This window comes from Diospyros lotus, chromosome 3 (genome assembly GCF_014633365.1).
Source record: "Diospyros lotus cultivar Yz01 chromosome 3, ASM1463336v1, whole genome shotgun sequence".
NCBI classification, from domain to species: Eukaryota; Viridiplantae; Streptophyta; class Magnoliopsida; order Ericales; family Ebenaceae; genus Diospyros; species Diospyros lotus.
In genome coordinates this window covers 42,013,897-42,036,449 of record NC_068340.1, presented here as the reverse complement: position 1 = coordinate 42,036,449, position 22,553 = coordinate 42,013,897, and the positions used below count along the sequence as shown (strand labels likewise).

Below are 22,553 nucleotides of genomic sequence, written 5' to 3'. Positions count from 1 at the left end.
ACCTGAAGAAATCTTGGTGAAAGCAATGGCCAAGGACCCGCTAAGCAAGATACAGGAAATAAACAAAAACCAGCGTGGCAGTGCCATGAATCTGTCAACAGTTTTGAATTGCAAAAGCAGCCTTGTGTCTGCATAATACAATCTTCAGTATAGGACTAACAGCATTTCAGTGATAAATTCACAAGCCTAACATCCATATTTGTGTTTCTACTTGTCTCTTTGAAAAGGAAAATTCATTTGGTCCCTTTTAACAAAATTTTGATAGCTAGAGAATCCGAGAACACCTAGCTGTATATCTTGACCGTTTGATCTTGTAAACGATCGATGATCATCTGTAATATGACGCCATAATGTAGAGGAAAAGCGCCGTTGTACCAGTCACAAATAGTTCCTGCACAAGCATAAGCTTGGAAATAGGTGAACCAGAAAACAAACACTTGGTAAAAAGAGAGAAATGCATAATGGACAATCCAGATAAATAGATGGTGAGCTTGTCATTCATTAGCATAATCATTCAGACAAAAAAAAGAGGGGAAAAAGAAGTAATCTAACAGTTGCTCCTTGGACTGAACACCTTAAGAGGAGGAGATGAGAGGGTTCATATATAACAAAATTTAGCAATCAAACCAAAACTGCGTGCAACATTCAAGTTTAAGCTTTTACTTACCAACCGTGGATGCTACCCGAAAAAGGATGTGTAAAAATCAATTTTCATGCTACTTTAATTAAGGAAAAACCAAACAAACAGAAAAAGCTGGTTGGCTGGTATTGCCGAGGTAAGGAATCATGTTGATGAATATTTTTTGGTGCTGTCCCAACTTATGGATCTGCGAACTCTAAAAATCAAGGAATCGTGCTAACAATGTACATTGGCTTTACAAGGTCTGACTATGGACATGCAGTCACCGCTCGCTGCTCCAGGAGTCTTGTAACTGGAAGAGTAACAAGGACACTTTCTTATCCGCGTAACAAATGAGCTGGAAGGGTTTAGGAAGGTCTAACACATGGATACATACATGCAACCAATACTGATGCAAATATGAGTAGAATCTTCAGCTTTGGTTATAGAAAATTTGAGTTAACCATTCAAGGTAAAAGGGATCATTTCTGAATGTATACAGCTGGGGGGATGCGGGAATGACTCCTCCAGATACAAAAGTAGAAACTTGGAGGTGTACAACAGTTGGGAAATGTAGAGAACATATAAACAAGAGATTAAGGGAAGAGTATCACACTGGATACTCATATGTCAGAACTTTTTATCTTTGAAACAAGTTACAATTAGTACCTGGTTGTTATATAGGAAAGTAGGAATGTAATTGCCAACAAACTCGATCAAATTAAGAAGACCAGTAAATCCCTGTAACAAATAAACAAAAAAATGAGAATGAATAAAACGTAAACACCAGAGACTTGTCAGGAAAAAGCAATTCATCAAAGATAATCTGCCATGGAAACACAATGTACCATTTTTTTTATAATGTCTTATATCCCGTGCAAGCCCCAATTTCATCCCCAAACCATAATAACATCGCAACTATGAGTGCCACAAAATTAAAGACCATACCTTTTGGAAACAGGTAACCTTAGTTCCCTTATAGCTAAGTCCTGGCTCTGAGGTCTAGCAAAGTGGATCCTATATCAACTAATGTGGGCCCAGGACCCAGCCAGTTCAGTAATAAGGTTCAAAATTTTGAACTGACAAGACTCACTGATAGGTTACTGGTCTATGGCTACCTTTTGCAACCAATTTCCTAATCGAGATGGATTTGGCAAACAAATAATTATAGACGGGTTTTTTATAACAGTACAAAAAAGCTCATTAAAATGCATTTTATACTTCTATTTGCAGTGGAGCACAAATTCAAGTAAAGAGAGTCATTCTGGTTGTTGAATACAAGGTTCTCCTATCTCCACATAATGAAGTAGCTTAAAAAGGAAAAGGCAAGTTTAGAGACTATCATATGCCAGACCACATACAGCTGTAATTTATTGCTTAAATTGGGAACTATTTTTGGAGTTGTACAGAACAATGCACCAGAATTACATACCAAAGATGAAACAGCTATACAACCAAAAACCAGTGCAAGAGAACGAAGCAGGCGTTTGCCCATTCGTAGTGCTCTCCCTTCATCTTCACCATCTTCCTACATCCAATAGCCACTCAAATAATTAAGAGATCCCAAAAAAAAAAAGAAGAGTTTCTCAAGGTTCCACTGATGCAAGATGGCAGCAGTCTAAATTTCCATGCGCAATCATAACTCACAGTAAATGTTGTAGATGGAGGTGGTTCGAAGGCTTTCAACTTTTCAAAGATACGATATACAAACACAAAGGCTAGAAACTGCAGGGGTTTCCATTCAGCATTTCGCTTGATAACAATCCAAGCAGTCTGCAGAAACACCAGAGAAGAAAATGAAGACAGTATAATGCCAATTGGGATCTAAAAAAGAATCTAAAAAATAAACATCTATTGCTTTTCAGTATCAGGACAGGAGAAGATAACCTTGTTTAGCTCAAGAAACAGAGCCCACATATATCAAACAATTAAATTTTTTTTCTTGGCAAATTAGATCAAATTTGACTCTCCTTTTTACTCTCTAAAAATACACTTCAAGTAACCCATGCAACAAATAACAAGTTGCACCTCCAAAAAAGTTTTAAACAAACTTAGCAGATCTATAGCATCGATAATTATCTTTATAAAGGGTTAGCCATGTCATAAATGATATAAACATCTCAAGTTCTTGAGCCGTAATGGGTCAAATGCTGGAGCCTAAAGTACAGGCTCAAACCCAACTAATATCCAACAAGAACTCAGAAATTCACATCAACCGGTTTCTGAATATTTGTAACTACAAAGCTGATCTGCAGCGACAAGTAACATCATATGAACTTCAGTTCCTCTGCAGCCAGATTCCTCAAACTATAACAGAAAAATGTTGAGAAGATAGCCTTGAGAGAATAAACAAAATAGGCCAATATATTTGATGATTAGAATCCAAGGTTTCTCTAGTTTCCACCAAACTATAGCAGAAACAAAATGAATGAAGGTTCTTAAGACCCGAGGTCAGATCATTCATATCCACTTAAATGATCACATTTGATGCTCATGATAGCATAGGTGACTTCATTAGCATCGCATACGAGATTTTATAAGTTATTGATGCATAGGTAAGTACAGAAATGAATTGCACCACTGGCTAAACCCTTCTTTCTCTATCCTCTTTCTCTCCCCCTGACACTTCTGCACCTGTTTCTCCATTTTATCCTTGCCTTAACTATAATTCTTTTACTTCTTGCCTCCCTTCTTCCCTCTCCCTATCTAGGTTGCTATAACACTGAAAGCCTTCTCCATATAACTTATTAAGACTTCCTTAGCTCGTAAGTAAGTTTTGCCAACTATTTTAACAATATTTTCCTTCATTAGTTTTTAGAAGGAAAAAAAGGATGAAAAATATAGAGGTTGTTGATATGCATTAATATCTCCTGTAAATATTCCTTGTAATTAGTTGATTACTTGCCATATTTAGATGATACTACTTGCTGTATTTAGATCAGTCAATCCCTAAAATTAAGGGAGTTGATTAAAGTTCTTGTAAATATATATAATCAAAAAGGTTGTGAGTGATTTTCAAGCCATATTACACATCAAATATTCTGTCCTAACTTGGTATCAAAGCCAAGTTCGTCCTGGGACTGCAAAATCCCCAACAGCCAATCTCCCTCATCTCTCACGCACGACTAGCCTCTGTCCAAGGCTAGACCTGCTACCCAAACACCTTCAACTGTCCAAGTGAAGGTCCTAGTCGTTGGCCCTAGTGATTCTGACCGACCCACTGAAATCTCGCCGCCGGAAAGCCCTCAACGCGTCGTCACACGCCTCCTCTCCTGTCGGCGCGTGAGAGCCACGCGTCACCTTCCCGTTGCCAGAATGCCACGTCGTCGGTCATGTCTGACTCGTCGACACCTCTTGATCCTCTTCCAAGGGGGTCAGATCTCCAATCGCAGGTCTCTGTCTTCGTGGGTCAGATCTCCATCATCTCCTCTCATGGCTTCCGCATCAGAAACCTCGTCAGTCACTTCTGAAACACCAAAGAAGGGACTCATTTCCTTTGCCTTTCTGGTAATCCCACTATAACATCAAAAAAACTCAATGGAAAGAATTTCTTGGATTGGCATGTTGCTGTTGATATTTGGTTTTGGGGCCAAGGACTCTCTAAACACCTTACTAAGCAAGCGAAATACATTCCTGATAATGAGGGAGAACAATGGCAGCGGGCTAATTATCAGTTAGTCTCTTTATTATGGCAATCCATTGATCCCAAACTGTTGGTTCACTTCTGGTCTCATAAAACCTGCTATGATATATGGAAGAAAGCTCGGAGCGTCTATTCTAATGACATACAACGTCTATATGACTCAGTTCATAATCTCACAACGCTTTAGATGACAAACCATGACTTACCTTCATATATGAACAAAGCACAATCTACTATTGAAGAGATCAAATTGAGATTGACAAAAGATACCCTCGAAAAAGTGTTAGACAAGCTTGACAAAATGTATATGGTCTTTGTTCTCCACGGTCTTCACAAATATTTTGAATCTGTTCGAAATCAAGTTCTGACTAATCCTAATATCCCTACGGTGGAGGACCTCATTGATCGGTTATTTTGAGTTCCTTCTCCAAAGGCAACATTGGGATTTGGTTCTCAAACAGTTTCAGAATCCTCAGCCTTTGTCTCTAATTTGACTGAACGTGGAGGTCAAGGTCGTGGTCGCAGTAATGGTAGAGGTGGTTGTGACATTGGTAATCATTCACAATGTTCCTATTGTAAACGGTTGGGCCACACTCAAGACCGGTGTTATTCTTTGCAGGGCTTCCCAAAAAAATCAGCCAATGTGATTCAATCTCAAGCGTTGGGTAATGAGAAGAAGACTGAGACTGGGAATGATGGTCAAAATGTTTTATCAGACACTGAATTTAAGGAATACCTTCAACTTAAGGCAGCACATCAAGCTTCCTCCTCAACCACTATAGCTCATACTGATAATTCTACGATTTGCCTCTCTCATTCTTCGTCTGTTGGTTCCTGGATTTTGGACTTTGGTGCTTCCGATCACATAGCTGGTAATCCTTCCATTTTCTCAAATTTATTATCTCTCAAGACACCACATCACATCACCCTTGCCAATGGCTCTAAAGCTAAGGCCACTGGTGTTGGTCAAGCCAAACCTATCTCATCTTTATCCTTAAATTATGTTCTTTTTATACCTGGTTGTCCTTTTAATTTAATTTATGTTAGTCAACTTACTCGCACTCTTAACTGCTCCATAACCTTTACTGCCGATTCCTTTCTTATACAAGACTGGAGTACGGGACAGACGATTGGCACAGGATTTGAATCATGTGGACTTTATTATCTACAGCCCCCATCCTTTACCATATGTGTTGTCACGAAGTCTCCTAGTCTGCTCCACTATCGTTTGGGTCATCCGAGTCTAGATAAACTAAAGAAGATGGTCCCTCATTTCTCTCATTTACAATCCTTAGAGTGTGAGTCGTGTCAGCTTAGAAAACATATCCGGGCATTGTTTCCAAGCAAAGGTCAGTCTAGTAAAGCACCCTTTGACATTGTTCATACTGATGTTTGGGGTCCTAGTCGTGTCAGTTCAGTCTTAGATTATCGGTACTTTGTTACTTTCATAGATGACTTTTCCAGATGCACTTGGATTTTTTTAATGAAAGAACATTCAAAGTTATTTACTATATTTCATAACTTTTGCAATGAAATTTTAACTTAGTTTGGACATCCTATTCGCATTTTAAGGAGTGACAATGCAAAGTAATATTTTTCTACTTCTTTCAATTCTTTTATGGCATCTCACGGCATGGTTCATCAATCCACTTGTCCACACACTCCACAACAAAATGTCATAGCAGAGAGAAAGCATCGTCATATTATTGAAACCGCTCATACTTTTTTATTACATGCTAATGCTCCTTTAAAGTTTTGGGTTGATGTTGTCCTCACTGCTGGTTACTTAATAAATCGCATGCCATCCTCTATGTTAAATCACAAAGTACCTTATTCTCTTTTGATTCCTCAGGAGCCCCTTTACACTGTTCCCCCTCATATTTTTGGTTCTACGTGTTTTGTACACGATCTCTCTCCAAGTCTTGATAAATTGTCAACTCGTGCTATCAAGTGCGTCTTTCTTGGGTATTCTCGAGTTCAGAAAGGGTATCGGTGTTATTCTCCTTCCACACATCGATTTTGCATGTCTACAGATGTCACCTTCTTTGAGAGTACTCCTTACTTCACCTCACCAGTGGAACTTGACTCCATCTCTCAACTCTTACCAGTTCCTTTCCTTAGTCTACTTGTCTCTACTCCTTCAGGGCCCCCTTTACATGAATCCTCAACTCCACCAAGACAGTCCTCACCTTGCCTAATTATCACCTATCAATGTCGGTCACAACATCCACGTCCAGCGGTTGTTCTTTCTCCAGATCCACCTAATTCATCTTCTGCTCCAACGTCTCCACCTGCTCTAGGCCTGCCTGAGCCTTCCGCTAACCTATCCATTACTCTTCGTAAAGGTACACGCTCTACTCGTAATCCTCATCCCATCTATAATTTCCTTAGCTATCATTGTTTATCCTCATCCCATTATGCCTTTGTGTCTGCCTTGTCATCCATTTCAATTCCTAAAACTGTCCGGGAAGCACTTTCTCATCCAGGTTGGCGATAGGCTATGATTGATGAGATGGCGGCCTTGGATTCCAATCACACATGGACTTTTGTTCCATCCCCACCTGGAAAGTCTACAGTTGGTTGTCGCTAGGTCTTTACGGTCAAAGTGGTCCCTGATGGCCAGATCAATCGCCTAAAAGCTCGCCTTGTGCCTAAAGGCTATACACAAATCTTTGGCTTTGATTATGGTGATACCTTCTCCCCGATTGTCAAGATGGCGTTTGTTCGTCTTTTCCTCCCTATGGATGCCATGCATCATTGGCTTCTTCATCAATTGGATATTCAAAATGGCTTCTTGCATGGTCACTTGGAGGAAGAAGTCTACATAGAGCAACCACCTAGGTTTGTTGCTCAAGGGGAGTCAGGTCTTGTTTGTTGATTACATAAGTCTCTTTATGGTCTTAAATAGTCCCCCCCGGGCATGGTTTGACAAGTTCAGTAAAGTTATACAACAGTTTGGCATAATTCGTAGTGAGGCAGATCACTCTGTGTTTTACAAACACTCGTCTTCTAATCAATGTATCTATCTTGTGGTCTATGTGGACAATATCGTTATTACAGGAGATGATTGCGTTATTTTCTTGGGATTGAAGTAGTCCAATCAAAAACAGGCATTGCCATTACTCAGAGGAAGTATGTTCTTGGTATCTTAGAAGAAACTGGGATGTTAGATTGCAAACCAGTCAATACTTCCATGGATCCGAATGTTAAACTTCTACCGGATCAGGGGGAGCCCTATTCAGACCCTAGTAGATATCGGAGGCTGGTGGGAAAGCTAAATTACCTCACTATGACTAGGCCAGATATATCTTTTGATGTTAGCACTGTAAGTTCGTTTCTCAATTCTCCCCGTGACAATCGTTGGCCCCATGACAATCATTGGGATGCAGTAATTCGAATCCTAAGGTATATTAAGGGCTCCCCTGGCAAAGGCTTAGTTTATGAAGATAGGGGCCATACTGATGTTATGGCATATACAGATGCAGATTGGGCAGGCTCTCCGAGTGATAGGAGATCAACTTCTGGGTATTGTGTTCTCATTGGGGGGAATCTCATATCTTGGAAAAGCAAAAAACAGAGTGTGGTCACCAGGTCAAGTGCAGAAGTAGAATATCGAGTTATGGCCCCTGCCACATGTGAGCTTGTTTGGTTGAAACAACTGCTCCAAGAGTTAAAGTTATGCAAAATAGGTTCTATGAAGCTCATATGTGATAATCAAGCAACCTTACACATTGCTTCCAATCTAGTATTTCATGAGTGGACCAAACATACAGAGATTGACTGTCACTTTATTGTGAGAAAATTCTATCTGGAGAAATCACAACTTCCTTTGTGAACTCTAGTGATCAATTGGCAGATACTTTTACTAAATCTCTTAGGAGATTGAGAGTGTCATATATATGTAACAAACTAGATGCATATGACATATATGCACTAGCTTGAGAGAGAGCGTTAATATGTATTAATATCTCCTGTAAATATTCCTTGTAATTAGTTGATTACTTGCCATATTTAAATGATACTACTTGATGTATTTAGATCGGTCAATCCCTAAAATTAAAGGAGTTGATTGAAGTTCTTGTAAATATATATAATCAAGAAGGCTGTGAGTGATTCTCAAGCCATATTACACATCAAATATTCTGTTCTAACTGAGGTAAAAAAATTTCACGAAAAATTTAGTATTGGAAACTCATTCTCTTTGGCAAAGCAACATTGATTCTTTGCACTATAAGTATTGCAACTCAACTTAGTCAAGGGCCTTTGCTACAATATATTGAAAACTAAAAAAGAATATTAGTTCCTAGTTAACAAAAAATGCTTCCTGAAATTCCTGATATGCTTCAGGACTAAGGATGTAAATGGGTCCCCAATGGGTCCCAATTAACCCCATTTAAAATTAAAATAAGTATGAAAATTGATAATTGAGGAATATTGGTGCAAGGCTTATTTGAAAATTTATTAAAACAAGTTTGTAAATGGGGTTAATTGGAGCACCATTTACATCCCTATTCAGGACATTCTATAACAATCTCTTTTTGACGCATGTTCACTTAAAAGACAGGCCATCAAATATTGAAAAACATAATAAGCTCTTCTATGACAACCACAATTGAGTTGCGACACAATTTTAATCTAATTTGTGAAGAGACGGAACTAACCATAAAACCAATCACAAAAAGGAAAAGACATTGCTTCTGAGAGTGAGTGCCAATAACCACAGTCAAAAATTCCCTCCATGGCTCTGGGTGGTGGGAGTGACTCAAGCATGTAAGAGAGTTCTGACACATGCACGTGACAGTAGAGGATTAAGTTTTTAGCTTCATAGCTAATGTGGCATAGGCCATGGATTGAGATCATTCCTAACCAAATAGTGTTAGTTGACATGCTCCATGATAATCAGTTTCAAAAGATGAGAACAGTTGGGTTCAACATCTATCATGGAGGAAGACACATTTTTGTTTGTTCATTATGAAGTGTCCTTTGCTACCAAGAGAAAATTGTTTCCCTTAGGGAGGTGATTTGCACTAAGAGGGCTCTTTCCAAGATTGCCTTTATTCTCTGGGCTGCTCATTTGGATCTGTTCTCACATTGGATAACTTGCATATGTGGAGGCAGATTCTGGTGGACAATATGATATATGAAAAAAGAGAGGTGTGTTTGTGGGTCATCCGCTTCTTCATTCTTCAATAGAGAGAGAGTTTGGAATCTTCTTTTGTCTACGTTTGTGGTCCACTTAATGACGCCAGATTTAAGTAGGGCACCATTTACTATTTTCTTATTTTTATTTTTTTGGCTCAGGGAAAATATTCCTTTTTCTGTTCACAAGAGAACCATTCGCTTATAATTTTTTTTCCTTCACATAAGGTTCACACCATCAAAGCAGCCTTCTCTTAATGCAATTTACTTGACCAAAAAATAAGTAAATGATATTCACAAGTAGAAAGAATATAACACTAGCATATGTGTATGTAGTACTAGTAGTTGCATGATAATTGAAAAATGAAATTGCTTGTAATAAATGAAAGAATTTCACTACTTACAAATACAGCAGATATAGCCAAATTGATACGCATGTCTTTAACACTGGACTTGGTGAACCTGATAGTGCAGAACTAGATTAAACAACAGAACTTTGCAAAAAGGACCCAATATTTAACAAATATACCAGGTTCATACAAGTATCTTCAACATGGAAAATAGTAACCCCCAAAATGAAGCATGTATGATATTGCAAAAGGACCTAAGGAGCATGTATGTATTCCTAAGATGGGGGGAGGGTTAGGGACTAGAAATTTAAATATTTCTTACAAAGCTTGCGAAAACGGCTTCAGAGGTTTGTCGTTGAACCAGAAAGTTTTTGGAGGAGAGTGATTTAGTATAAATACAGGAGTAGTAGAGAGAGAAGGTCAGGGGTTACGGTGTCTCTTCTCCTCATGGGGTTGTGTTATGGTAACTAGCAAGTGATATAAATAAATGTGTAATTAGGCTATTAAGAAATTGAATTCCAGTTTAAGCATAGCCGGTAGAATGTTCCAGCATGCTAGGACAAGTTGTAAGTGCACATGGGCTCGGGCCAAACCGTTTTTGGCGCCCAATTTTCCAAATCGGTATAAACAACTGATCAAGCGCTATAACAGACTATGTTGAATGAAATTGGAAATGAGTTTCTCTCCATTCTCTCTAAATTCTCTCTTTATTCTGATCTCTCTTTCCTCTCAAATATCTTCCCCATTCTCTCTTAATTCCCATTCTCGATTCCTCGAGAATCCTACTGTCAGATTTGTAATCTAACAAATTGGTATCAGAGCAAGGATCCTGCTCTTCGTTGTGAATTGTTAGAGCAATGGCTAACAGTACCAGGATGCGACAGATGGAGGCACAACTATAGCAAGTTTCAACGTCTGTAGCCGAGATGCAAGGCGAAATGGATTCAATGGAAGAGAAGGTTGGATTGTCGGAGGATAGGAAGCTGGAGGCACTGGCAGAAAGGCTTAGGGGTGATATGCATATGCAATTAAGGGAAGAAATGCAGGAAGTAAGGGATTAGGGGAATTTGTTGCGTGATCAGTTGCAACAGTTTATGAGGATGTTTCCGGGTCAATCACAAGTGAGGATCTCCCCTGATTTTCCACCAAGGGAACGATCAGAACCAATTCTACTGGGAATTGGTGGCAGTCACTATAATGTCGAATTATCGGTATCGAAAGGGGAGCCAACCACGATGGAAGAATTTGTGCCGGAGAGAAGGTAGGAGGTGCCAATCCGCCCGCATCAAGTCGGATTTCTAGTACCTAAACTGGAACTTCTGGTGTTCAAAGGGGTGAAGCCACAATGGTGGCTAAGGCAATGCGAGAAATTATTTGAGATTCATCATGTAAGGGAGAATCAGAGGGTGACCTTAACTGCGACATATCTCCATGATGCAGGGGATATATGGTTCCAAGGATGGTCTAAGGTGAGAGAGAGAGATATAATTGGGATGACTTCGCGCAAGGGCTATGCGAGAGGTTTGGAGAGCAAGGAAGATGGGACATGGTACAAGAATTCAACCGCCTAAGACAAAAAGGAACGATGCTAGAATTTCAGGCAAAATTTAAGGAGCTCAAATTTAGGATGCTCAACAAAAATCCTTACCTGAATGAGGAGTACTTCGTATCTAGTTTCAAAGGAGGATTAAATGATAAGTTGAGATCGACAGTACAAGTCCTTCGACCTAAGATGATACAAGAAGCAACAAAGGGGGCTGCTTTACAGGAGATGACATTTGAGGCACTACTGAAGAAACAAAAGATCCAGAGTAAAGGAGTACTGGTCGGAGCTATATCGTACAAGAACCGATCTACGAGAAGAGAATTGGTCAAATTTGGTACCAACAACAGGTATCCAACCTCAACCCCAGTCTCTCAAAATATGCAAAACAGGGACAGATCGATAGAGCAAAGGAGAGTCGCAGAACTATGTTTCAAGTGTGGGGAGAAATACATGCTGAGGCACGAATGTAGGAAGCAACTACTACTATTGGAAGGAGGAGATGAGGAAGGAGATGGAGAAGGAGAAGCTGCAGGGGAAGAGGAGGAGGAAGAAGACAATGGAGCCATATCCCTACATGCTATCAAAGGGGTATCCAATACCAAGATTATCAAGGTAGAAGGTACAGGACAACTACTTCATGGTTTTGATAGATAGTGGGAGCACTCACAGTTTCATTGATGAGATGATTGCTAGGAAGATGAAATACCCAACGACTAGTACCCCACCACTCTCAGTAATTGTAGCCAACGGGGATAAGGTAATAAGTAAATCAGCTTATTTAGGATTTTGAATTCCGGGCTGATCTGAGATTGCTCAAATTGGGAGGATGCCACATTGTGCTGGGAGTAGATTGGATGCGTGAGGTAAGCCTTATCAATTTCGATTTCAATAATATAGAAGTTACACTTGAAAAGGGGGGCAGAAGAGTAGTTTTACAAGGAAATGTGGAAGTGGGGACTTGCAAACTAATGAGGGGAAAGAAACTGCAGCAATTATTCAAGAAGAAGAGGGCACAAGTGGCTCAATTATTTTCAATTCAAGCCACTGGACAACAGGAAGAAGAATCGGGCAAGGGATACTCCAATCAAACATGGTAGGTACATGAATTGACCCTCCTTGATTCTTTACTGATTGAATATAAGGACCTCTTTGTAGAACCTAAAACCTTACCTCCCAAGAGACCACTAGACCATACCATACCCCTGTTACCTAATGTTGGACCAGTAAACATTAGGTCATACCGGTACCCACCCAAACTTAAATCTGAAATCGAAAAAATGGTCAGAGATATGCTAAACCAATCCATTATCCACCCCAGCCACAGTCCCTTTGCTTCCCTTGTCCTATTGGTTAAGAAAAAAGATGGCACTTGGCGCTTCTATGTTGATTACAGACAGCTCAATGCCATCACCGTTAAGGACAAATTTCCAATCCAAATTATTGAAGATCTACTAGATGAACTCAAACATGCAACTGTATTTATCAAGTTGGACCTCCGTTCAGGGTACCATCAAATTAGGATGGACCCCAACGACATTCCCAAAACTGCATTCTGGACACACCATGGCCATTTTGAATTTGCAGTCATGTCGTTTGGCCTCACGAATGCCCTTGCTACATTCCAAGCCCTTATGAACCAAATTTTCGAACCTTACCTCAAAAAATTTGTGTTGGTCTTCTTTGATGATATCTTAATCTATAGCCCTTCATTCAATCAACACCTAACCCACCTTAGGGCGGCTACATTTGAGATCCTACGATTCAATCAGTTATGCATCAAGCGGTCGAAGTGTGCATTTGCACAAACACAAGTGGAGTACTTTGGTCACATCATATCAAGGGCTAGAGTGGGGACTGATCCAAAGAAGATAAAGGCAATTGAAACATGGCCTAAACCTACAAACATCAAGTCTTTGAGGGGATTCCTAGGGCTTACCGGATACTACCGAAAGTTTGTGAAGAATTATGGAACAATCAGTAAGCCTTTAACAGAGTTGTTGAAGAAGGAAGGCTTTAAATGGAACCCTAAAGCAGAACAGGTTTTTGAGCAGTTAAAAGAAGCATTGAGCAAGGTTCCCACACTTGGCTTACTAGACTTTAGTAAGCCATTCACCCTGGAGATGGATGCCAGCAATGCAGGAATAGGTGCAATACTTTCACAAGAAGGCACACCTTTAGCCTTTCTTAGTCAAGCCCTAGCACCTAGACATCAAGGCCTTAGCATTTATGAAAAAGAGCTGATGGCAATACTAATGGCAGTGGAGAAGTGGCATCATTACTTAGAAGGAGGACGGTTTGTGATCAAGACAGATCACGAAAGTTTAAAATTCTTGCTACAACAGAGATTACAAACCCAGCTACAAAAGAAAGGAATGGCCAAACTCATGGGGCTGGATTATGTAATTTGTTTCGGGAAGGGGAAAAAGAACATGGCAGCAGACGCCCTGTCTTGCTTCCATGAAGAGGGAATGCATGCAGCAATTTCCACAGTGATACTGGACTAGCTTCAAGAGGTTACAAATAGCTACAACAAAGGGGACTGGGTTAAAGGACTACTAGAACAGCTGAGTGTTAAAGAAGAAAGCAGACATGAGTACACTTTGAATGATGGAGTAATAAGATACAAAGGTCAGTTGGTTATCAATGATTGTGAGGAGCTAAAGGCTAAAATAGTGCATGCATTACATGGATCACCAATAGGAGGGCACTTGGGCATTTAAAATACCTACCACAAGGTCAAACAGGTATTCTTTTGGCCAAATTTGAGGAAATATATATGGGATTACATCTTGAAATGTGATGTATGTAGAAGGTGCAAGCATGAAACGGTAGCCCACCCCGATCTCCTATAGCCTCTAGAAATTCCAGATCGTGCTTGGACCAACGTAACAATGGATTTCATAGAAGGGTTGCCGAAATCAGAAGGTAAAGATTGTATTTTTGTGGTAGTAGACCGGTTCACTAAATTTAGTGACCTCATAGGGTTGTCACACCCGTTTACAGTACAAGAAGTGGCTAGGGCTTACTTGGAGAATGTAGTAAAGTTGCATGGCATTCCACAGTCCATTGTATCGGACCGAGACAAGGTATTCACCAGTCTCTTTTGGAAAGAACTCATGAGGATATTGGGCACCAAACTACTAATGTCTACTCCCTACCACCCTGAAACAGATGGGCAAACGGAGCGAGTTAATCAGTGCTTGGAAGGATACTTAAGATGTTTGAGCCTCTTACAGCCTAGGGGATGGAACAAATGGCTAACCGTAACACAATGGTGGTACAACTCGAGCCACCACTGCTCTATCAAGATGACGCCCTTCGAGGCCCTTTATGGCTATAAACCAGACTTACTACCAGCCTTGGGAGGACACACGACAGTAGCAACAGTGAAGGCTTACTTACAACAAAGGCAAGATGTAATGAGGATAGTGAAAACCGAATTGGCCAAAACCAAGAACAGAATGAAGCAACTGGCATATTGGAAGAGGAATGAACGGGATTTTGCAGTAGGTGAAGAGGTATATTTGAAGCTTAGCTTAACCAACAATACCTCAAGACCTTGACCAAACAGCCCATATCCAAACTAAGCCCCAAGTACTATGGACCCTTTCCCATCTTGGAGAAAATTGGTATTGTGGCCTATCGACTACAATTGCCTAAAGATGCTAAGATACACCCCATTTTCCACATTTCCCTCCTCAAGAGGACTATGGGAACATAGAGATCGACCACTACCTTGCCTCCTATGGTGGGAGAAGTACCAGAAAATGCTGAACCCACAGCTATTGTTGACAGAAGGGTAATCCATTGTAATGGAGTGCCTCTTATTCAAGTATTCGTCCAATGGTCCTCTCTTCACTTAGATAATAATACATGGGAATACTTTTCGGAGTTCCTCCACCAATTTCCTAATGCAACAAGCCTACTACACATTTCTTGTGGACAAGAAACGTTTTAAGGGCAGGGATTGTTATGGTAGCTAGCAAGTGATATAAATAAATGTGTAATTTAAAAAAAAAAATGTGTAATTAAGATATTAAGAAATTGAATTCCAGTTTAAGCATAGCTGGTAAAATGTTCCAGCATGCTAGGACAAGTTGTAAGCGCACATGGGCTCGGGCCAAACCATTTTTGGCGCCCAATTTTCCAGATCAGTATAAATAACCAATCCAACGCTAGAACAGACTATGTTGAATGAAATTGGAGATGAGTTTCCCTCCCATTCTCTCTAAATTCTCTCTCTGTTATGTTCTCTATTTCCTCTCAAATATCTTCCCCATTCTCTCTTAATTCCCATTCTCGATTCCTCGAGAATCCTACTATCAGATTTATAATCTGACAGGTTGGTCTATGCAGGCCTATTATAAGAGTTTGGCTCAGCTTTTGTCAAGATAGATGGTGCAGCAACAGGCTTTCTGCAATATTTTCCTAGCCTTTATGGGATTGCCATGAACAAATAAGCCAGAGTAATGGATGGCTTTGCTATCACCCAGAAGTACTGTGGTCCCTAGGTTTTGGGTATAACTTCAGGAAAGAGAAATTCAATAACTGCAACTTTTCTGGACTTGCCTTTATGCTATCATATGACAGGGCAGGGGAAGGATGGAAGGGTGTGGAGCCCATCATGAAGGGGACCTTTCCTGTTCATTCCTTCTATGGCACCTTTTGTGAGAAATGGTGTCAGGACTTTCCTAGGAAAAAACCATGTGGAGACAAATGCCTTTCATAGAGTGGCCTTCTTTGTGTGGAGAACTATCCTAGTTGTCATTTTGACTACAGATAATCTGAAGAGGCATAGGCAGTTAGTGTTGGATTGGTGCTATTTGTGCAGAAGGAATAGTGAGACTGGAACATCTTCTATATGGCCAGTATCTCAGGAGGTGTGAGGTTTATGTTTTCCATAGGGAGTCTGCTGGGTTATGCCAAACTTGATGGTGGGGATCTTGGGTTTTTGGAAGAGCAATTGCCTGGCTGAGATAAAGAGAGTCAGTTTGATGATTATATTTATGTACATTTGATGGTGTCTTTGGCAGGATAGAAACAAGGCAGCTTTGATACTAGTGGAGAGTTTATGTTTTCCACCTTTGGGTATTTAGTGTAACACCAAAATAGCAATAGAGTTTTTGTGTTCTTAGGAAGAGCAATTGCCCGCCCAAGAAAAAGAGAGTCTGTTGGATGAATATCTACATGCATTTGGTGTTTTTTTTTTAGTGTGGGTGGGTGGGTGTTGTTTTCCTAATCATTATTTTCTAAAGAGAGAACCCTCTAAATGCACCTTATATACAAGGTTCCCACCTTTTCTTCAAGGTTCACTCCCGGTATTTCTTTTATTTAATGTTTACTGGTTTACTTATCAAAAACATATATATTCCATTTTAATACATGTGTTTTATTTAAAAAATATATAATTAAAAATTTGGAAAAAAAAAAATTTCTTGGTACCTTCTAATACATGATCTTATTTATCAAAAAAAAAGTAAATTGAGCATTTCTTTTTAATTTCAAGAATTTTAAATATGTGTTTATTACTGAGTAGTCTAGTATTCTCCTGTTTTAATCTCCTTATTTAAGTATGATCAGTGTAGCTGAGATAATCATCTGGTGGTTCAATAAACGCAATGATGCAACAAATCTCCAGCTGACCTGATCAAAGAGAGGTTTGAAAGACAAAGCATATAAATGCAACAAGAAACAAGCCTCAAAGTAAAAGAATAATTCAGATAGCTTTTAGATGTAAAAGCTTCCTCATGTTTTTCCCCTTAATCCTCAAAATCAAAGCAGAGTTATATATGTGCCAATATTGTTAAACAAGTCTTTTTAACTTTATTCTCCAAGAATACATTAAAGAAAAGGAAATCTCCACAGACAAGATGTCATTTGCAGACATGTCTAATAGCATCAAGAAAGGGGGTGATAAGCTGCAAATGGTTTCATTGATTGGTAGCTTCATTATTTCGAGAAAGCAAACAGTAATAGATTGGTGAAGTATGAGAATCAGACTGGTAGAAATAGTTCACAACAGCACTATTTTGCAAAGTTATTATGAAACTCAAAGACAGACCTTGGCCCCCATGGCAGTATTGGCTGCTTATCAGCATATTTAATATCCTTTGAGACCTGAATATAAGAAGCAATTAAGAATGTAAATCAAGATTAGGCCTAAATAAATCTAATCAATCATTAGCTTTCAGAACTCTAATGGAACATATGGACAAGCAAATTATAAAACAGTGTGATGTCTTATTTATAGGAGGTCATTAGATCGCATTCACTCATCCCATCCAAGCCTCAAGTGAACATTCTCGAACGTGAGACAGGATTCTAGGATTTAACTACCCGTGTAGGGCAGTCATTTGAATACCCCATATCTCCATCAAACAGACTCAAGGGACAACACCCACGAGCCTTTCAGCTCTTACCACAAGACCTCAAGTAGCCCAAGTTGAAGATTATTTAAGCTCCATCCTCAAGGATTCCAAAGTGTGGAAAGCAAAGACAACCCCTTGATTTAGTATTAGTTAGATCAAATATGGGTCCCACAGTTCCTTGGGTGCCAGTGAGGAGGTATCAAAGGAAGGATTTTGGAAAACCTAATCTCCAAGGGTCAAGGGAAAGGAAAGTGTCGAGGCTGTTAAGGCACCTGAGCTTTAAGAGAGGGTTGTCGAATCACGTGAGCTCTGAGGGAAGGGTGTCAAAGAACCTCGGCTCTTGGGAAAGGCTAGGCAAATCCTTGAAAAAAACTCTCATTGCAGCGGGGACATCACTGGTTTTAGGTCCAGTATTGAATTAAGTCAAGCAACTCTCTATGTTTGTGGCGGGACAGACATGCTACAAATCAAGTTACCCACACACACTGTTGTTAGAATCTTCCGATTCACGATTCGAATCGTACGATTCGAATCGATTCATATAGAAATTGACTCGAATTTATAGGGTGAATCTAAAATCTCTTAGAATCGTACGATTCATGATTCGAATCATACAATTCGATTCATATAGAAATCGAGTCGAATTTATAGCGTGAATTGAAAATCCCTTAGAATCAATTATGAATCTAATGAATCAACTGTGAATCGCATGAATAGCACGATTCGTCCGATTCATCCAATTCGTGCTACTTCGTCTGCATGTGTGCTTTAATCAAATATTCGTTCGATTTGGCTATCTTTGAAAACAAAGAAGATGATGATGCTCTTGAACTTGAAGATGATGATTGATAACTAGTGAAGATTATGGACAATGGAATTTAGTAGTAACCTTATAGTTGTAGGTTTTTTTTTTTTTTTTTTTTTTTTTTCTAGCTTGTTATTTTGAAAGTGGCTTAATTTGGTGCAATTTGAATTTAAAGGCAACATAAATATACTTTTGCCTTTTGGTATAATTTTAAACTTAGCAAATATATTTAAAAGTTTATTTATCTATTTATATTTAAAATAATTGATCATGGTAGGCACTATTTATTTTCTATGGATATATATTATTTATAGTTGAAATTGAGAATGTGTACCGAATCTTACGATTCGATTCGATTCTCGATTCACGATTCATAAAATAAAGATTTCGAATCTCGATTTAACAACTATGCCCACACATGTCATCCACAAAATAAATGATAAATATTAGTCATCAATTGTTTCTCCATTGCCCAATCACATGCATGATAATGGATGCACGAATTTCCTTTTCCACCTGCTTTCCTTTCAATCGTTTATTGTGCTCTTATAGTTGTTCTATCAACACATCTTATCATATCAAGACTAGATATCCCAAAGAAGAAGGGTTCTCAAGAAAGACAAGTGAAGACTAGTAGTTGACATGCAAAAGAATTTAGCACAGAACCAGAAAAGCACATATTAGAGAACACATGAAAAATACAAGTAAAAATCCAACAAGGAAGATGCCAGTGTCAAAATAACAACATAAGATATTCCGTAAGAGTACTTGTAAAAGAAAGATCACAATCTTGACACTGGCCCTTAAAGATTGATTACCTGAAATGACCCAAATGTCACACCCTTTTTTCGGTTCATCAGTTGTGCCATCATGACTTTGTCATATGCCTTCTCTAACTGCAAATTGTATATTTCCGAAGTCAGAACCTGGTAATTGCATGTACATCTAAATATACACAAGTGCTATCAATGAATATCCCTAGAAAGGGAGGGGAGAGATAAGTCAATAACCTACTTGGGCAGCAGTCACTTCATCACCTCTCCTTTCTGCATCCTTACGCTTTCTTGTATATGCTGACTTGATTGCATCGAATCCTTCAATGGGGCTCACACCAAGCACCTGAAGAAAAAGGAACAGGAGTGTCAAGAGCTTTTTCTATTTCTTTTTTTTATTTTCCCAATAACTGGTGTCCTAGCCCAGTATAATAAATTAATAAGGAACAATTAAGAGTTCACGTTTTACTAACTTGTGATGTCAATTAACAGGTGCAAGCACAAGCTGGTTTAAGTACCTGATATGGGTTGAAGTCACTGTTTGCACCTGAACTTCCTGCAGCTGATGAAGCAGTACAAAACACCCTTCTATCCTGTGGTGGAGATGTTCTACAAAACCTGACATATATCTTAACAGCATAAATATTGCCAGTGGTGCAAATGAGACAAACAAACTAAAAATAATATCTTCCAGTGGTAATGACCATTATTTACAAATTTACGATAAAGAAGTCAGATGACATTGAGAGTTACACTTTAAAGGCATAATTTTACATAAATGTTAAAAAAAAAAACACACACTATTTACAAATAGTTAAGAAATACTTTGCTGTTAAACCGGTCCCCAGAAAGAAAATATGACAGACAACAAAGAGGGGAAGGACAGAACTAAAAAGATAGAATAGACTTTTGGTGAGCCTTTTTTAATTTGCCACGTTGAAACATTTTTGCTGATCACAAAGTTCAACGGGAAGCAACCAAGAACTTCAACTATCTGTAAAAATATTCTTGGGTGAAATTATCTCAGGTAAAAACTTGTCATCGATTACTTTTACAGGCATACTTAATATATGTGCATCCACTAGGTGGCATCTGCTCGCAACAGTAATAGCCTATTCTTGCTAACATGGCGTCACAGGCCAGCTAAACAAATCCGCATGCATGTCGAAATCTTCAGTACCATTTTTGTTACATCAAGTGAAGAACTACACGAGTAAATGTCTTGACCATAAATATGATGTCAGGTTACAGGGGCAAATAGTTGTTGACTTTTCATAGCATATGAGCGCCCAATACCACTGATGTATTGAACATCTTTCTCTTGAACATAGGCTATCTGGTTGCTTAGACGTGGATAATGCACCCATACTTATTTTCCAGTCTTCCTCCTATCTATACAAACATAATTACACAAAACATATAGCTGCCAAGTATACATACGGGAGAACAAACATACACAAGGTCACATACATTCTTCTTCATGGCCTGAACTTATACACCAAAAATTTTGAATGTTGAATTAGATGAACTCTATGTTTGGACAGCAATCCGCACTAACTAGCCTCGGTGTTTTGCATTGGTTGAATTACACATGCGTTCAATAGTTTTATATCCCAAGTGTCAGCTACCTCAGCAAACATGAGGGGCTGAAACAGATAACATTTGGACTATGAGACAAATGCCAAACCCGGTGTCCCCCTCCCCCAACCCGCTTTTTCTTTTTCCTAGAATTTGGAACTGAAATTAAGCAAATAACATCTGAATTTGATGCGATTCTGTTTTTGGATACTTCAAAACAAGAATATAGCCTCACGTAAGACAACAAAAACTATTTCCAAAATCAAAGATCATATAATATTTTCTTCCAACATTACTTGCCAAAATAAAAAAAAATAAAAAAAAAACAAATGGTTTCTTCACGTCATTCCACCGTTTCTTTTCTGGGTCACCAAACAAATCCCGAAGGAAGAGTGTTGCAAGAATTTTACCGGACAACCGAGGAGGGCAAGTTTGAAATAGAGCCTTTGAGAAAGGAATTCTTCGGAGAGAAGCGCGAGGACGGGCAGTGAAGGATGTTTGACATTGCCAAGGCCATGGCCTTATGCCTCTTTCTTCCTCTCTTGAGCTTCACTGCGCTGAAGAAGTGGGATAGACGGGAGGGCTAGGCCGAGACCATTTTCTGCCGGTTTTAATAATATTAGATTAGATTACTATGCTACCTCCCATCCTCACTGGCTATCCCTCCAACTATATCAATATTTCGATTTATCTGAAATAATTTAATTAAATTATCAATTTAAGTTATACCTCGGTTTGATTTCATTTAATTTTTAAGTTTGAGTATTTTTGGTTATTTTATTTCAATTCAATTTTTTATTTGTTTTTTTATATTAAACAAATAAAAAAAATAACGTTCATAGTTTAAATTACTCAAATGGAATAGACTAAACATATTAAAAAAAGTGAATTGAATTAAAAAAAATCAAAATCAATCAAATGCTCACTCATAATTTTAATGATCAAATAATATAAATTACTAATTTTTTAAATAATTAAATTACATTAAACACTTCTGGGGTTAGGCCTAATTAATTATAAAAATCGTCCCTCAATTTTCGTAAATTATAGCTAATATTCACTAGCTTAAAAAGTTGTAATAATTTAACCTATTTATTGTTAGTAAATAATTATTAAAATTTTAAAAATATTCAAAATACCTTTAAACTTTATTTTATTTATTTTGTCACTTTTATATCATTTGTCTTTTTTCTTTCCTCTTTTCATTCACTATCTTATTATTTTATTTAATAATAATAGTGTCGATTTTTTTATCATTAATACAACAATAATAGATTTAAAATCTAATTATTATTAGGTGAACACTTACAAGCCAAACATTATTGATAAAATGATGTAAAATAAAGAATTATAACTATTATATGATTGCAACATTTTAGTAATTGAATCATAAAGTTTAACAAATGTTGATTCAATATCCCATTGATATATTAAAATGTTGAATCAGTCGATATATAAACTTAGTAATTTATGTGATGAATTTATGAGATTTTGAATAAAATAAAATTTTAAAAAATATAAGAAGAATAAAAAGATAAATTACAAGTGACGAAATAAAAACAGTAAAAAAATGAGATATGATAGTGAGGGATTGTGTGACGGTAATAAGTTTATAGTAAAAATTAAATATAATCATATGATTAAAAAAATTGCAATAGTCAATGCCATTCTAATTATAAAAAAATAAACTAAATAATAACAAAAGGTGATAGGACTTTATTTAGTTAATTTT

General features: G+C 38.2%; 1 protein-coding gene across 1 annotated transcript; it reads right to left on the bottom strand.

The window, feature by feature from the left end:
- Window positions 1-80: 80 nt before the first annotated feature.
- LOC127797595 (protein CHLOROPLAST J-LIKE DOMAIN 1, chloroplastic) lies at window positions 81-21,435 on the bottom strand. The gene is made up of 10 exons (XM_052330628.1): window positions 21,232-21,435; window positions 19,762-19,861; window positions 19,485-19,589; window positions 19,289-19,366; window positions 17,359-17,414; window positions 9,806-9,863; window positions 2,267-2,392; window positions 2,052-2,147; window positions 1,289-1,360; window positions 81-391 (listed from the first exon to the last, which is right to left on the bottom strand). The coding sequence occupies exons 1-10, from the start codon at window positions 21,336-21,338 to the stop codon at window positions 329-331; spliced, it is 861 nt and encodes a 286-aa protein (XP_052186588.1). The 5' UTR covers window positions 21,339-21,435; the 3' UTR covers window positions 81-328.
- Between the last annotated feature and the right edge of the window lie 1,118 nt (window positions 21,436-22,553).

Bases quoted from the DNA above. Each gene is read 5' to 3' on its own strand.
- LOC127797595 (XM_052330628.1), bottom strand. From the start codon at position 21,338: ATGGCCTTGGCAATGTCAAACATCCTTCACTGCCCGTCCTCGCGCTTC. The intron at 9,864-17,358 runs GTCTGTCTTTGA...CTGCACTATCAG, and splicing joins ATACTGCCATGGGGGCCAAG to GTTCACCAAGTCCAGTGTTA. The intron at 392-1,288 runs GTACTAATTGTA...ATGCTTGTGCAG, and splicing joins CTTTCCTATATAACAACCAG to GAACTATTTGTGACTGGTAC.